Source organism: Struthio camelus, chromosome 6, assembly GCF_040807025.1.
Source record: "Struthio camelus isolate bStrCam1 chromosome 6, bStrCam1.hap1, whole genome shotgun sequence".
Taxonomy (NCBI): domain Eukaryota; kingdom Metazoa; phylum Chordata; class Aves; order Struthioniformes; family Struthionidae; genus Struthio; species Struthio camelus.
In genome coordinates this window covers 10,505,735-10,523,561 of record NC_090947.1, presented here as the reverse complement: position 1 = coordinate 10,523,561, position 17,827 = coordinate 10,505,735, and the positions used below count along the sequence as shown (strand labels likewise).

The window sequence follows — 17,827 nt, the reverse complement described above, 5'->3', positions numbered from 1 at the left end:
GGGGGGAGCCCGCACAGCACCGCCCCGCCCCGGCCCGGCCCGGCCCGGCCCTGCTCGCGCGGTGTACGGCGGCCCCGTCTGCCTTTCTTCCAGGTAGCCCACTTGGAAGTACTGTGGCCGTGCAAAATCTCCAGTAACCTGCCGGCTAAGTACTCGGGAAGACGAGACAACCGACGCGGAGGAATCGGGAAAAAAACAAACCAGCCCACCCAAAACACACCCTCCTAACCCTCGTTCAGTGATGACCGCCAGAAGATGACTATTTTTGTAAGATTTAAAAAAAAATTTTCTCTCAGAACAAGCTCTTGAGCCAATCATCTTTATATCACTTACCCCTTCAGCAAAGCTAACCAAGCATCATGCCCGAAATCTGGTCTCCAAAAGCAATGCTAATAATGAGCAGTCGGCCATCTCACTAGAATCTAATTTAGCTGGAAAAAAGCATACAAAGGTCAAACAGTCCTGAAACACCCCAAGTGTGCACACATCAACTTTTCTTTAAAAACAACCATTCTCTTAACTTGGAAAGGACTAAACTTCTGAAACCCTTCCATCCTTGATACATGACCCTTTTAAACTCTTTATATTCTTTTTATTTCACCAATTGACCGACCCTGTGATCAACACGCAGTAGGTGCGTTGCACACGGGAGTGTCACTGCCCACAAATAACGGACCGATTTCTTTTTGTCCACTGCTGTCCAGCACAGTCTAAGTTCCCAACATGACAAATATTTCTAATACTGACTTTTCCTATTATTTTTCTAATGCCTAAAAAGTCAGAGATTATCCAGAATATACATGATGAGACCCTCCATCACCCTCATAATGCAAGAGCATAGTGTTAATGTACGCCAGCATATTTTCCTTTGCACGAGTAGATTTATTTTGACAGAACTGATCGTGTGGTTGTAGTGTTTGTCATATAGGGCTGGACTGATGGAATTAAACATAGCACTTCCTAAAGCGCAAACCAATAAAAATGAGAACAGTACTGTCTCTAGCATTTTTGCTACTGAAGGGCTTGTATACATTACAGAACTCCAAACAGCTGCTGACACAACAGCTGACTGCATGCAAGAACTGCATGGCAGGTACACTCTGCACAGCAGCTGCCCACATAATTGCACACTTCCACAGTGGGGGTGCTTATATTCTCTGTCTCTCTCTAACAAGTGAATGGGAGCAACCCCACCGTTATTTTTTCCATTGTATTCCAGGTTCACCTGGGAGAAGTTCAGAGCCATGAACAGGAAGACATAGACATGATATGATTCATAATGGCTAGGATATAACTCTGTATTGAAAGTGGAGGGATCTCATGGGACATAGCTTTGATTTAGAGGGGAAAAAAAAGTAAATTTAATGCATTGCGCAAAGAGCAAAGCTCTTGCAGTACCTGTATTTCACACATTCTATATAACAATCTTCTTTTTGTGGGGTAGAAAACCAGACCTGCTATTGTTTTGAGGTCAGTGCTAAATTTCAAATTATTGGTTCCTTTGCAGTGTAGGAAAACTATCAATACGCGTTTCCTTCTGCATAGCAGCAGTGTCGGGGTGGCAGTGAAGCGTACAGTTGCCTGCTTTTGTCTACTCTCCGTTACCATTGGTTACGGGGAAGAAAGATGGAAAGAGCACAGAGCTACAATAATCAAGTCCTTTACCTGACTGGAGCAGCAGGGGAAAAAAAACCCTATCTTTTAAGTCTACAGCAAGGACTAGGCGTTTTTAGCAACACCATATACAAAATAGAAACAACATAATCTCAGCTCTTAAGGCAGGCACTCAAAACTTTGGCTCTTTCCAATGCCCCCCTCCACCTTTTTTTTTTTTTTTTTTTTTTTTTTTTTTTAAAACACACACCTGAATTCCAGAACAATACTGAAAGAAGAGACAAAATCGACATGGTCCTCGTTCATCCACATAGGGACTTTGTTCTAGAGAGAGGGTCCAGATCAACTCTGGTGGGCACTGAGCCTACAAGGCGGTAGCTGAACCTCGCAAGGATTACAAGGCACGTATATGAGGATGGGGCTTGCTAAGCGATGCTGAATGAGTCCAAAGGGGACTGGGGGGGAGTGAGGGAGGGGAGAAGCCCAGGAGGGCAGGAGCCGGATGCGGGAACCATGAATGTTCTATCCTACCCAGTGCTCCCATGCACAGTGGGAACTGGAAATACATCCTCGTGACTTCTACATATTGTCGAGTCAGAAAACGGACCTCAGTGGAAACGAGCTGCTTTTTCCTGCTTTGTAACAACGAACATGCTGAAATGCATTTTTTTAATCCGCAGCTAAGGAGTTTTCAGAAGACAGAAACAGAAGAATGTTCTGTTTTCCCCAATACGCCCAAGGCAGAGAACTGCTTTTACGACGTGCACAGATTGCTCTCTTCTGCCAGCTCAAGTCAGTTTAGTTTATGCTTAATACTAAAATATCTTTTACAGGACATTTCACCCCTTCCTGGTTCAGGGCTGGATCCCAAAGGAATAGAGCCTGATGAATGTCAAATTAATTGCCTTTCCTTTTGGGATTCCTCATCAAAGGGACTTGAGCTTAGGATCAGCAACACAGACGTATTTATGCATCCCTATACATATATATACACACATCTATATGTACACACACACACACACATAATATATATTCTTGCACCCCCTCCCATCAATATCCAGATATCTCTATACCTTTTTGCAGACATTCTTATTTGAGGCCAGCGTGGTCACCAACTATTTTTACTATTTCAACTAGTACTTTGCTGTGCAAACCACCACTTCTCACAGACCCTCTGTCCTCTTCTGTCATTTAGTACTAGGAGGGGTTCTGACAATCTCACCGCTAACACGTACGACAGCCTTCAACAACATCTCGGCCACAATATGTTTTATTATTTTGAGGGTATCAGGATATTCTCAGTGAGAAGTCTGATCGCGGTCTTTGTCACTACTCTTTGTTGTGTTTACCCCCTATTGTTTGTGCAATAAAGGGATGAAAAACGAGTTACAGTAAATCCATGGTTACCTCGTTTCGAACAACATCTATGCAAAGACGCAAACACTTACAGTTTCATCCTAAAAACTCTGTGCCTGAGGCAGAGGCAACTGTTTCTGATCTACCTTTTGGGGAGGCTGAAGAGGTAACCACTCCAACACAGTAGTACAGGAGCAAGCACTCATCTAAACATGGTCTTTCAATCCACTAGCAGAGAAAGGATTCCTCTATCTATGACATCGCTCTCACCTAGAGGAAAAAAGTACATGTTTTACTCAGTTTTCTAAAAAAATAGTAGAGTGAGGAATGTTGGAGTTTACCCAGGAAAGTTTCAGAAAACTGCTAGAATGAAATTCTAGCCAAAGACCTGTTTCAGCATATCACTTAGAAAGACGAGGCAGAAATCAAATATTTGCAAAAAATATACATATATTTAAAAGTCTTTCCTTATTTTACACGTACAAAAAGCAAAGCGTTAGAGTCAAAATCCTGGAAGATATTCTGGAAAAAATGGCTTCTGAAGCATAAGACTCCCCTGTGACAACTCCCAGACAATGTCACAACTCCTCAAAGTCCTGCATTCAAGGAGCAAAGGTATGATGATCCACTTTGAGTAACTCTTTGTAATGACATTTTAAACACCATAATCCAGCAGTCATTCTGACCAGTCTCTAAAGAATGTGTCGTGGCACTTTGTGGCTACAGAGCAAAAGGGTTGGCATGAATTGTGATGTCTTTAATGCGAACATCATTAAGAGGTCGGTAGGTTTTTTCGTTCACAGGCAGCTTCTCCAGCTCATCCAGGGTCTCCAAGCCATCAATAACTCTGAAAGAAAAGCAGGACTGCTAGGAAGCTCCTTCTAATGAATAACTGAACTTTTATACTTGAGGTATCTCAAAGCACTTTACAGTGAGTCAAGGTACCACAGAGCAAGGGCTTGGCAAGCAAATGATGCAAATAAGGCAGCCAACACCTTAAGCATAGTATTATGAGCTATACTGAAAGAGAATTTTAAGCATCCAGGAGAGATTCTGATAAAAGATACAAGTAATTCCCACTGACCTGACCGTATCCTATTTTATACCAACTGTAGCTAAAAAGACCCTGGCTCCACTTCCTGGCAGGCAGGACTGACTGATCATAGTATAGGTTTGACTAGTAGGAAGATACTGGTCATACCAGACTTGACTGTGAACTACTGAAATCCCACGGCTGGAAAAATCAGATTCCAAATGTGAGATTATAATTTCTAACCTTACGGCTCCAAGGCAGCATTGGACTGACCACTTATAACTGTGTAAATCTAATGGCACAGATGCATTTAGGCTTTTGGATTCCTGTTCAGGCCGAAGAAGTGGCAAGCTGAATTGTTCTAATAAACCCCTTACCTTTTCAGTTTAAATAATTAGCTCTGCTAAATCTTGACAGTTTATTAGCCCAGGAACGGGGTTGGCAGAACACATGACATGCCATTCACCACTCAATTCACTGCCACATTCATCAATTCTTTAAATCTAGGATGCCGGACTGTGGCTCGAGCATGGACGTGTATTCTGCTTAGCTGATTCTGCAACTGCGGCAACAGTTATCTTCAACTGTCGCTGCAAATCTGGCCAAGTTCATCTATCAGAGCCTCTATTCTTTTCTGAGAAAGAGACATCCAAAAAACGACTTTCAATCCCACATCTAAACAAACTCAAGAGATGAAAGAACCCTTATGCTTACATGCCTATAAACAGTACAAATGGTAAAAATGCAGTTTTCAAATTTCACTAGCTTACTTCGACTCTTTAACTCTATTTGATGAAAGCAATTTTTGCTCAACAGATTCACTTGTACACAAGAGGCCTTTCAGCAACAAGCAAAAGAAAAGCCATTACCATGAGTTTGAGACAGAGAAATAATATCAAGAATGGAGTTGGGTGTTTTTGTACTTAGCCGTTCCGACTTGCCTTCTCACCCGTGCCCAAATGGATGCAAGTTGGAACGGCTAGTACAAAAAACCCTAGCTCCATTCTTGATATTATTTTTGATATGCCTATTTCCACTGAATTTCCTACTACTAAGAAAAAACGGGGCAGTATTTTGGGCCAAGCAATTCTGGTGACAGTGCAAGATCATACATTTATATAGACACATCCAAGATTGTAAAGGCTTCTGCCACGTAAGTTCTCAAATTGCGTTGCACGTGCCCTGAAATATTCAGATCCTTCACACACTGACAAGGAGGCATATGGTTGGATCACTCACTTCCCAAAGACAGTATACTTCATATCCAGGTGCGGTTGCTTGGCATAAGTGATGAAGAACTGCGATCCATTGGTATTCGGACCATTGTTGGCCATTGAAACAACTCCACGGACACTGTGCTGAAAGAAGGGGAAAAAACCTCAGCGTGAACCTGTGAAAGCAGGATTTCAACTGTACAAAACGCTTAACGACTTAGTTCTCCACCTCAATATCATTAGTGAAAACAAACGTTGGTTGCTAATACAGTCCATCACCACCCATAATCAGCTCCTCAAATCTGCTCTTACAACGCAAGATGACTTCTTTGCCCTCAGTGAATGAGAAATACCGTGTTACAAATTCTTCCTACTTCTGTTCTCAGTGACGAGAACCTCAAATCTAACTTGTGAAGTACAGAAATGAGTGTTCCTATTTCAGTAACAAGACTTAATAACATCGCTTCGCTGTGCGCTTACGCTTTATTTCACAATTACAAAACGGGTATTTAATCTAGCGCAACACAACATTGATCATTCTCCAGCCTGTAACGAAAATGTATGTGAAAACATAGCTGCATATTGACAGCACAGAAATACCTTCAGATATTCACTGAATTCATCTTCAAACTTCCTGCCCCAGATGCTGTTACCTCCTTTCCCAGTGCCTGATAAAGAAGTACTACAATAGATTATTGGATTCTCAGACTGAAAAAATTCAGAAATGATGCATCATTCGAACACATTACAACAAACACACTAGAAACACTATAAACTGCTTGAGGCAGGGCTCAGGTTCTCATGTCTCGATACTGAGCAGAGCACCAACTCAATAATATAAACAATGACTATTAAGTAGCAGAACAAAAAACAGATATCCTCAAATTCAATTCAATACGAGTGCAAATAGACACACAGGCGAATCTGACTTTCTCCTAAATAGTTGACACTGTCTATTCCATTTCCCAAAACGCTAGAGAGAATTTTTAGAGGCAGCGTAGCCTTTTAGGCAGAAACCAGAATAACAACTACTGCCTGTGCAAGCGCTGGTGAGTCAGCAGAACCATCCTATTCAGTGAAGACGGCTGGAAAAATTAAAGTCTGTACAACGCTTTACCACTGCTTGATTGTCTGGAGGTAGGGCAATGGCTGCTCTTCTGTAAACTCAGCAAAGAAAACTAGCTACATCATTAAACCTTCTATCAACAATACAGTAATTCTTATGTTGCATCCCATCTCCGACAGAAGGATTTACCTAATGGATCCCCTGTCTGAACCATGAAGCCCTTTATATTCCGGTGAAATACGCAGCCATTGTAGTAGTTACTAGCACAAAGCGCCAGGAAATTCTAAGGAAATGAAACACAGCACGTTAGCAAACAAGTCAGAAATAATATCCTCTGTAGCCAAAACCACAGCACCGACAAGACTAGCTCTTCTGACTCTGCTTTGCACTGTGAGCATGTCACGGCATTAGTCAACTGCCACAGACTATTGGTGGCTATTAAAAGATACAAATAACCCTCAGGTCTTTCCCTTCCCTTTTCAGGGCTTGCCACAGTTACAAAACAGTACCGAATCCAGTAAGTATGGTCTATACGTTACATTAAAATCAACAAAGCAACACAGATGCTGCCTACGTAGAGCATCACAGAGAAAATGCATCTGATGGGGGCTTCATAAATATTCTCCTTCAGCTCAGTGCAGGAACATGTATCTTTTTTAAAGGACCTCATACCTCAGATAGCTGAGGAACCACTATTTGCATACGGACAAGAATTGTTCACCGTTTCGCAAGGAAAAAGTCCTTCAAGATACACTATTTCACTGAAATGTAAATGTGGGCTGCCCAGAACGTAAGATGAAAGTGTTGCAGCTGAAACCAGGAAGATCCTAAGATTTTAAAATTTAAAAATTTTCAACTAGAACAGTACTTATTCCTGGCTTAAGCAAACATTAAAACTACAGAATTACAAAATAAAGCAAAAAGTTCATTTAAAAGCTACTTTGAGGTCATAACCCTTAAAACTACCATTAAAACATCATGTGTGGCATTTACAACCAAAACAGACATGGCTGTAAATAACACCATGAGAAAAGTCTTTTACAATATGCAGTTTCAAGACATCGCAGTTTGTGTTTAGAGCTCCTGTTTTCTTGGTTTCCCACAGACTCAAGTTTCCTACTGTCCTGGCTAAGGACAGGTTAAAGAATCAGTACTCTGAGAATCCTCTCTTCGCACACGATAGTCATTCTCAAATCATGGTTAAGACACAGTTCCTTTGACACAGTCACAGATGCAAAGGATTTTAAACAAAGCTTACAGCACAAGGTCCTCTGAGTTAAGGAACAAACACAGGGATTCTTGAGACATGCTCAGAGGCATCCCTTGCATTCAATATTTTTATTTTTTTTTTAAACTGTACCGTAACTTTGCAATCCATAGCCAAGCCTGAGCACAGTTAGTTAAAAATTACTTTCAATTTAAGCTTAAGTTTATTGCACAAAGGAAAACTGGGGTCTCTGACAAACTGTGAGCGCTTCTCACTTCTTTTTAAAAAGTAAAGTTTTATATGAGTATGGGCAAACCCAGGGAAGTTTGGGAATCCCAGGCAAAGTCCCACGTTTCCCCTTAAGGGCAAAGGACACTTTGGGAGATGCTATAACTCGGAGAGAAGTGGCCCTTAGCTAAACCTCAGCTGGAAAGAAACAGACAGCAAAGCTCTAGACAGTACAACACAGTACACAACAAGTTCCACAAGCTGAACCAGGCACTGCACCAGCTTAGAATGTCAATATTCCATTATATAAAACAATGAATTGGAACACTCATTTCACCTTCTCTATGATCTTCACTACTTCTACTGCTTTCTTTCAATACTACACAATCCCGCTCCTGTTACGTGACTTACTTCGCAAGTTTTCGGTGTTCGCTCACAGAATAATTCTATTTTAATATCTCCTACGTCAGTGTGCAGCGTGACAGCCTGAACAAGAGGCAGAAAATAATAATTAAACCACCAATGAAATACAAACAGCTGTACACTCTCTTTTATTTCCCGGTCCTACCAAGAGTGCAAGCAACTTCCCACTGCATATAATCATTGTTTCAATACCTGGTCCTAAGCAAGGCTACCGTCACAGACCATCTACGTTTCCAGTGAAACCATCAGAGAGCACTGGATTCAGTAGTTTCAGGACAAATCACGTTCTCCACGGTAATGGAGCTCAGATGCATGCTGCTACTCTCCAAAGATATGTTATTTATCTGCATAAAGTCACAGGTAAACTGAACCTACTCAGTCACACGTTTGCACAAGTTGAAGAACTGAGTTTATTTCTGTTTCGTGAGATGAAAGCGTGCTGCACGTACCTCACTGGTTTACAGCCAGAGGAACAAGTGCTGTGCATCACTAGACTGCAGCCTTTTGAGTGATATCAGGATAGTTCTGAATGGCACCGTAAATAATCTGCCCTCACAAACGAGTATGTCCGCAAAATTATGCACTTCTCTTCAGAGTTTATAAATAGCCTTATTAAATTTTAAGAGGCCAGTGACCCAGCCATCAATGCAGATGTCTTTCTATGGGCCCCAAAACCTCACAGTACTCCCAAAGAAAGTGCTAAACTATGCAAAGATGATTTACTGTGGGGATATACTGGGGATATATGCACAAAAAGACTAATAAGAATCAGCATCGTGTTGATGCCGGCATACTGTTACATACATACATACATATATATATATATATATACACACACACATACACACACACACACGTGTGGGTGTTTTTATATTCATATGTTAAATAATATCACATATCATATGCATAGCAAGTAATATATAACACAGATAATGCAAATACATTTAAAAACTTGGTATACAAGTAAAGAAGAAAAGATAGTTGCTTGCAATGTCCATGAAGATACTATAAAAGTTGTACAACCAGTTTAAGATATAGTCTTATCTTTATTTCTCGACAGATACATTTTCAAAAGCCTACAATTGTAGAAGCTTACGTATATTCAAGCAGAGCTTTGTGCTTGCAACTTGAACAGTGCTTCTGTAGTAGAAGAAATCAAACTAGATGACCAAATATTAGTCAAATTAGGATTAAATCGTAATGTCTTAGAAGTCTAATTGTATATTTAGATTGACGGAACAATAACACTGACATATTCTCCTTTTCACAGTATTTTGTGTAAAGTCTGAAATGGAAAGCAGAGCTTTTCATCACAAATTCTTCACAACGTCAAAGTAAAACGCATAATCACTTGGCACGCAGAGCAGCTATGCACTTTTCAAAGTATCACGATTTAAGAAAATCAGAAAGAATATAAAAAGTGATACTGATCTCACCATGTCTGCTCATCAAAAAGCTGAGGTAATTTGTATATAGCAAGTTCCTGCAAAGAAAACATATGCAATTTGTTGGGTTTTTTCCCACCAGTCCCCAGTTCTTTCTGATTCTAAAATATTTGTGTGGTTACTGAAATGATCAGCTTTTCCACAGTACACTTTTACAGGGTCACTCAAGTCACGCTGTGTGGCTCAACATTTTACTTACATTATGTAACTAACCAGCACATAAAGAACTAGAAAAGAGTAGAAAAAAACAGTTCAGAGAAAGAGCAGGGACAAAAAATAGCCTTTCGTAAGAGCTGATACTAAACAATCACAACTTTTTCAGGGATTAGGCTTATATGCATCACAAAGGTTAACAGATTAAAAAAAAACCAAACGCATGCCAGTACCTGCACAGAAGTTTAATCTGGAGCCACCTTCTGGTGGCTGTCAGCGCCTGCGACGAACAGGTACCTGCATCCAAGCACAGGAGCAAACATTTTTTAAGCTATTCACATTTTTAAATAAGACGTTTCGAATTGTGACGATAAAGTCACCGCGAGGGAGCCCAGCGGCCGCTAGCGTGGCCGAGCCAGGGCTCACTTTCGCCTGGCCACATGGGGGCCTCGTACAAACCTAGCGCTGCCCAGGGCCGCTTTCTCCAAAACCCCGAGCCCACGCCGCCGCCCTCGCCGCCGCCGGGGAGAGACCGCCCCGCTCAGCGCAGGCGCGGCGACCGCGCGGGACGGGGGCGTTAACGGTCGGGGGGTGTGGGGGGGCGTTAACGGTCGCGGCCCGCCCGGAGATGGCGGTAGCGCGGCGGCCGCTGCTCCCCGCTGCCTTGGTGCCGTCGCCCAGCGCGAGAGGCAGGCGCTCCTCGCGGCGGTGGCCGCGGCTCGTTTTTCGCGCGTGGAAACCGATGAGGCTGTAACACTTTCGGTACCGTTTCGCAGTACTCTGCTAGGTAGTTTCCGAGGTTTCGCCGGAAGGGCCCTCCGCAGCGGCGGTCAGCCCGCATGCTCAGAGGCTGCTGTTTCAGCTGAGGAATTACCCAGTCTTCTTCCCTTTGCCTTTTCCCCGCCCCTCCGCAGGTCGCCGCATGCTGCCGCCTTGCAGGCGGCTCCTTTGCCGTGGCATCAGGCCCCTGGGCCGCTGGCCTTCCCGCTCCGCCATGAATCTCGGGGAGCTCGTGTCCGCCCTCAACGACTTCGCTTCCCTCTCTCTAGCCGAAAGCTGGGACAACGTGGGGCTGCTGGTGGAACCGAGCCCTCCCCACGCTGTCAACACCCTTTTCCTAACTAACGACCTCACGGAGGGGGTGATGGAGGAGGCAGTGCAGAAGAAGGCAGATCTCATCCTTTCTTACCACCCTCCCATATTCACGCCACTCAAGCGAGTAACGTGGAAGACCTGGAAGGAGCGGCTGGTGGTCCGCGCTCTGGAGCACAGAATCGGGATTTACTCCCCGCACACCGCGTACGACGCCATACCTCATGGAGTCAATAACTGGCTAACAAAGGGACTTGGTGAGGTTAAATATTTTTCCAGTACTTCTAAGTACGCTAAGCTTATTTTAGAGAATTTATCTTGGTGAGATGTACCAGGTACAAATACCTGTGGACATTTTCAGATGCATGCTTGCGCTACTGGATGTAGTTAGAGCTGGTGCAGCATGTTTATTGCATACCTTGATTGAAGAGTTTAAACTGCTGACTTTAAATCACTGACACTGATTTATAAAGTGCAAAGTCTAGTAGTTCCCACAGCACTTTAGATAGCTGAAATCCTTTAGATTTTTATTCTGTGTTGTAGCTCATAAATGAAAACAGCTATGTTTTTTCCAGCCTGATTTCCAAACCAGAAACTTAAAATTTTATGTGCATTTTTTAGGGGAGAACTTGAATGGCTTCAAGAAGGTACAAATAATATATATCCATCAAGGTATCTGCACTTAGAATAGACTGTGCCCAATGAAGACAACAGGGCAAGAGGCCCTAGTTCTGGTCATGGAAAATGGATTCAGATGCAAAATTTGCTCAAAGTTGCATCCCTTTTGGATAAGTCACTAAGCATTTTCCATTTGTCACTTCTCCCTCTGTTAAATCAGCATAAGGATACTAATCCAACTTTACAGCGAAGCAAACCTTGTGTGCTGTTTTCTCAGGAGCCTGTACGTCCGTCCCACTGCATCCATCGGCTGCTCCAAGCTATCCAGCGGAGGGCACCCACCGGGTAGAATTCTGCGTAGACAACGGTGAGCATCTAGAGACACTGCTGTCCAAAATCAAAGGCATCCCAGAGATCTCCTCTGTCACTACTCTCCCCGCCAGGTATCTGCTTCACTCTCTAATGTTGTCTTCTTTCTGTTGCTTGAAAGAATACATTGCCAGAACTGTATTTTACCATTGTAGTCATTTTCTTCCTCTGTGTCTTGCTGCTATTCTTTCAGAAAAGATCTAGAAGTTCACAGGATAATTATTCTTTTCTGATCAGTCCATGTGAGGTTATACTAAATGGTAACTAGCAACTCAGTGTAGCATCACATGGACTAGAGATGGTAAGGAAGAGTTGTAACAGGAAATTCAATGAGGACAGTTGAGTTAAATTTCCATATTTGTTTTTTCCATAAGAGTAGGCTAGACTATTACCTTGTCTCCTTTTTCCCTTTCTCTGTGATAGAATGGCTTTATATTCTGTTAACACGATGCTGAAATTTTATCTGTTTTCCTAGCAAGCCCAAAATATATCTTTCCTCAGGGTTGAAGGTGAAGAACAAACACGAGTCAGTTTAAACTGCTCTCAGAAAGCACTGCTGGAGGTGGTGGCATTATTGTCCAAGAACAGCCTTCTTTATCACAAGACTGAGATTTTGTTATTAGAAAAGGTAAAAAAAAAAATGCAGTGAATGTGTTACTTGCGTGAGCTGACTGCCGTAAAGACTGAAATCTAATAGTCATCACAGTTTTCCCATGCTACCTGTCAGTGCTCTGAAATACTGGCCTGTGGGGATTTGAAACCACACACATTTTTCAAAACAGTGAAAATATCTGCGTGACCTGTACTAATTCTTAAAACGATTCCAATAGCTAGCGAAGTTACTTCTTTACATTCTAGAACATCATGTATATGTTTCTTTTGCAAAGTTCAGATGACTTCATTCTTAATACCCAATATGCTCACCTTTCTATAGTTATGAAAAGCAACGTGAGCTTCTGGAGTCAGCTTTCTCAGAGTAATTTTAATTTCTCTTCTCTTCAGCCTCTTCTTCCACATACTGGAATGGGACGTCTGTGCACATTGAGTGAGCCAGTCTCCTTGTTAGCCATAATCGAGCGTATTAAAAGGCACCTAAAATTAACCCACATCCGCCTAGCTGTGGGAATGGGGAAGACACTAGGTAAATAAGCTTGCAAGTTTGACTGGACATTAAAACTAGTGTTCCAGGAATATGAAGAGAGTGAATGCGTGTGTGGGTGTGTGAAATACTGCTGCTTTGAACAGGTTTGCTTCCCAGTAGTATGAAGCACGATTAAAGAGACAGCTTTTTAGAATTTATGTGATACCGTCACACACAAAAATGTTATCTGTACTTCTGGCTACAAGTTCTGCATTATGCTGGTTGTCACTGCGGAGGAAGGGCAGCACAAGCTGAACGTGAGACATCTTTTTTCATAATTTGCCTAATATGACTAAGACTTTTTTCCCCAAGATTTCAGACACAAATGCCTATCACTTTACTCCCTTTTGTGACTGAATGTTAAGATGCAAAGCACCTTAAAATAATAAGATGCTTTATAGTATTCTTACAAACCTGTAGCTATCCATGTTTCATTGAAAGAGGAATAGGAGAAGAGAAGTTAGCTACCCTAGGTCAAACAGTGGGTCAGCAGTAAAACCTGGAGCAGAGGTCCTCTTACTGCAGTTATCTATCCTAATCTCCAAGGAACACAGCTATTAGAATCTGTGAGAGCAAATTTGTTCACACCTTTTTATAAAAATGTCCTCAGGAGAGAGAAATCTTCTTAGAAGCCTCTGATACTACCAATTACATTAAAACAAAAACCTTTATTCTGAAGCTGCTCAGTGTTCTATGGGATTGCAGTAGAGTGACTCCACTTAAATCCACAGTAATTGCATGGCAACTTATTGTAAAACTGGAATACACTTTGAAAATTCTTCTCTTAATTCCACATGCTGTATTGAACTTAAGATACACGGAGAATTAAATTTACTGTCATTTTTAACGTACCTATTAGACTGGAGTCAGCAATCATGGCAAATGGGCACATTTTTAATGGCATAGAGCAGCTCTCAGCTTGCACTGAGATTGGACTTCTGTGAGCTAACAGTTAGGAGCAAGTATATCTCATAAGACAAAATGCTGCCTTTGTGGCATCCTTAGTTAGGAAAACAAATACAGTGGAACACGATAGTCCTGGAAACAGTAGCAGCCTATGAAAGGATTCAGAAACCTAATGATTAACAGCTCACTAGGAGAGAATTAAGCCACAGTGGCCAGCAGCCAGCCCTTGTGCTGTATTTTTCTGCAAAAGCTCCTGCCCCTTTTTAAAAAAAACTACGTATCTTTTTGGCAGGCAGAGGATTTTGCTCTCTTATCAGAAATGTTTTTGCCCATGTCAGTCTTTCCAACTGACAGATCTGTCTCTTTTTCCAACAAATTTACATTGACACTAAAATTAGGGCAATAGTTACTGCAAAACAATTAATAGTAATACTGGCACGAAGGCTGAACAGAGGGAAGGGAGTTCAACTGTGGCACCTTGTATCCTGCAGAATCGCCAGTGAAGAAAGCTGCTCTATGTGCTGGTTCTGGAAGCAGCGTCCTGAAGGGGGTGGAAGCTGACCTCTATCTCACAGGTAAGAGATTATGTTGCTGCTTCCTTATCTTTATAAAAATAGTCACTAGGAAGAAAAAAAAAAAAAAAAGAGTTGACTGGCTGTTTAAAGATTTGGCCAGAATAACTTTATATAATTGAGAAATAATCAGTCATTGGAATGATAGAAGAGTAAGAGCAAAGTCGAGGTAACATGCATCAGATAGCTTTGTGGCACAGTGAAGGTTATTTGACGTAAAACGTTGTGTTATATATGTGCATTATTTAAACACAAAATCCGTGTTTGATAGCAGAGTCTATTTCAACTTGTGTGTTTCAAGTGCATTTTTCCTTTGGCAACATAAAACGTATTTCCTCAGTTCCCTACAGAGTTCCCTAACGGAAAATGGAATGTAGTGTCGTCTACAGAATCTTCCAAGGGAAGATGCGTAACAATTGCCATACTGTATTTGACCAAAGAGTCCCTTAGTCAGTTAACCTATTTCTGACAGTGGGACGGTACTCCTCACAGCTTGCTTCATGATGCAAGGGGTGCCTAGTATTCTGCAGTATTTCATTTGAGCGATTCCTTTAGCAAGGCAGGTCCTATCTTCCCCTTACATACGGGCCCTGCAGAGGTGACCCTCAGCCCCCTTCTGCATGAAGTTTCCCCAGTACTGCCCTCCATCCCTGCAACCCACTTGAGTTGATGCGTGACAACCAGACAATCCACCTGCAAACCACTCTGCACACTCTTATTTCCTGCCCAAAGTGGCAGAATCTACCACTGTTTTAAAGAGGGCAAGGAATTTGTGTGGCTTTATCTCAACTGTACAGTAGGGACATAGGCCAAAAGTCCTTCATGGGGCACAGTGGGTTTACAATATTCTCTGCAAAATTCTGACCTGTCTTTCCTAAAATGAGGAGTGTGCCGTACTCTTAACAGAGCCAAATGTACTGCAGTCCCCCTTATGAGCTTCTGGCGTCTTCCCCTGTTACACCTTCATAGCTTCTAGCTAAGACTGTGCATACATTGCAAAGGACTGGTTACCTCAATCTGTACTGTTTGCAATCTACATGGCATTTCTTTCTCAAAATGGCAGGAGAGATGTCCCACCATGACGTTCTGGATGCTGTTGCCAATGGGATAAGCGTTATTCTGTGTGAGCACAGTAACACTGAGCGAGGCTTCTTGTCAGAGCTGCGTGACACACTAGCTATCCATCTACAGAACAAGATCAACATAATTGTGTCTGAAAAAGACAGAGATCCCCTCCAGGTGGCATAGAAAAAAAAACCAGGAGCGACAGTACGCAGTCAAGAATTTCACAGTATTTTGCACAGACCCATCCAAATGTAAACTTAATTAAGATACTCTGAATTTGTTCAGTTTAGAATTGTATTACGCGCTCCAAAGTTTTGGATATATATAGTCATCTATCAGAAAAATAATAATTGCGCTAATGAAGGCTAGTTTACTCAACTATCAGGCTGCACTCAAATAAAGTTACTCTTACTAATTACTCTAATTATATATATTTGAAAACCATAACATCTAAAGCATTGGTTTGTATACGCTATAAAAACCTGACTTATGCTCCATTTTTAAGGTAACGCAGCAGTTCTGTCCTACTGGAGCTACATCTAATTGTGTCAGTACAAGCCACTGATATTTTAGCTGATAAAGTCTCATGATAATAGTTAATGAAAGAGTATGGATCATTGATTTGCATTATCAGTTTTATTAGGGAACACTCATATACAGATATAGAACACGATTCCGGTATTTGGTACTAGTATTTAACTGCAAAATCTACCATTAAGGCAACTTTTAAGGCTTCTTAATAGAGCGATTCCCTATTGAAGAAGCTTTGGAAGATTATAACTCATTTCCTTAACCATACAACAGATGAATTTAATATGCATTTGTTACTTTTTTTAAAAAACAGTTTATAGACCTATGGCTCCTTTAATTACAGGATTATAAAAGTGAACAAGTGTTATCTCCACCATCCATAATGCTTGGGTTTTATATCAAGTTAGTTTCTGAAAAGGAAAAATCTACCAGCTGCATTATCTTACGATCTGTAGATATGTGCATATCAGAATATTAAAACAAACTAAAAATACTTCTATCGCAAACTTGTAAAGATCTTGGCAACATCATCCTTTTAAGTGTAGTTAATAAAACTGGCTCATTTAGCAATGTCTTTATCATGCGGCACAAAGCAACTCAGTGCATTAGAGTCCTATGCAAACCTAATTTAGGACTTTGTCTCAGGACTGCAGGAAGATTTAGTTGCAGTGGCTAAAATCATTAGAATTCCAGGTAATATTTCCCCATAACTTAGACATCTCCCTCTTTCCTTTGGCTAAGGAAGGGTAACTAAAGACCGTGGCCTTCCCCAGCATAAACAGTATTACTAGCACTGCCCCAGTGAAATGCCTAGAAGACACTGCACTATCAAACTTTTCCCAGTGCACCTGGCATTGAGGCCGTTTTGTAGGCAGTGTCTCCAGGACTTTGATGTGATTCTGTGACTAAAGGCTTATCACCACAAGCTGTACTTTAATACAACTTAAGCACGCTAGTGAAGCATTTTAAGCCCCCTCTTTTGCACATTACTTTGCCCTCTTGTGCAATGTTCTTTAAATTAATTGGAATCATGTAATTAAACATTATCTCTGGGCAACGTTCATAGTAGTAGACAGTGTTGCCTCAGCCGGAATCAGTGCTTATGTTGTAATTTTTCTAGTAGAAAAAAAAAAGGATTAATTCTGAGACACTATAATGCAGATGATGCTTTAACTAAAAATAAGTGCACGTCTTGTTCTGGTTGTATTTAACTGGAAAGAGGTGAGTAACTCTAGGATTATCAATACCATGAGTACCTCTAAGTAAGCTGAGAAACAGGCAAAGGTAGGGTTCAGAAGGATAAGAAATGTCTTCTTGCTCCAGTAAAGGAAAGAAGAAATGTCTTCTTGCTGCAAAAGACATTGAAATGCTACCAGACCCACACCGAAGAGCTGGTATCCTTAGTACATACACAGAATGAAAGAGACAGAAAATTAATGCATAGATGGGGCAGTCATCCAGGAACAGCACAAATTCAAACTGAAACATTTTAACACAAAATCCACAGGAATTAATTCACAGTAATTTAGCCTGCATGATTGCATCACAGTCAGCGACAGCCAAGAAATGATTCAAAGTTAACCTTTTCTTAGCAGATGGGTGATAACTCCTGCAGCCCTGTTCCTGGCCTGCTTGGACATTTGATAGTCTACCAAAACTGTTAGCTAATAAATTAATAAATCTAAAGTCAGGCTGACTACTGCACTGTGTTCAAGTAAATTTCACATCTAGAAAACCTGATTTAATTACACTGAAAATGTGCAATTCCATCACTATCTATAAACACATTAGGCA

The 17,827-nt window shown here is 41.5% G+C and overlaps 2 protein-coding genes across 3 annotated transcripts; one reads left to right on the top strand and one right to left on the bottom strand.

Annotated features, from left to right (window-relative positions):
- Positions 1 to 3,402: 3,402 nt before the first annotated feature.
- PPIL3 (peptidylprolyl isomerase like 3) lies at positions 3,403 to 10,871 on the bottom strand. 2 transcript variants are annotated; one of them, XM_068948180.1, is made up of 8 exons: positions 10,506 to 10,871; positions 9,973 to 10,036; positions 9,578 to 9,624; positions 8,130 to 8,204; positions 6,473 to 6,566; positions 5,818 to 5,885; positions 5,243 to 5,361; positions 3,403 to 3,817 (listed from the first exon to the last, which is right to left on the bottom strand). In XM_068948180.1, the coding sequence occupies exons 3-8, from the start codon at positions 9,578 to 9,580 to the stop codon at positions 3,691 to 3,693; spliced, it is 486 nt and encodes a 161-aa protein (XP_068804281.1). In that variant the 5' UTR covers positions 9,581 to 9,624; positions 9,973 to 10,036; positions 10,506 to 10,871; the 3' UTR covers positions 3,403 to 3,690. The 2 variants fall into 2 exon arrangements, with proteins under 2 accessions (XP_068804281.1, XP_009682571.1); XM_009684276.2 differs by lacking the exon at positions 10,506 to 10,871 and adding an exon at positions 10,199 to 10,473.
- NIF3L1 (NGG1 interacting factor 3 like 1) lies at positions 10,662 to 15,926 on the top strand. Its single transcript, XM_009684278.2, has 6 exons — positions 10,662 to 11,088; positions 11,727 to 11,892; positions 12,320 to 12,446; positions 12,821 to 12,959; positions 14,357 to 14,440; positions 15,501 to 15,926. The coding sequence occupies exons 1-6, from the start codon at positions 10,662 to 10,664 to the stop codon at positions 15,683 to 15,685; spliced, it is 1,128 nt and encodes a 375-aa protein (XP_009682573.1). The 3' UTR covers positions 15,686 to 15,926.
- The last annotated feature ends 1,901 nt before the right edge of the window (positions 15,927 to 17,827 follow it).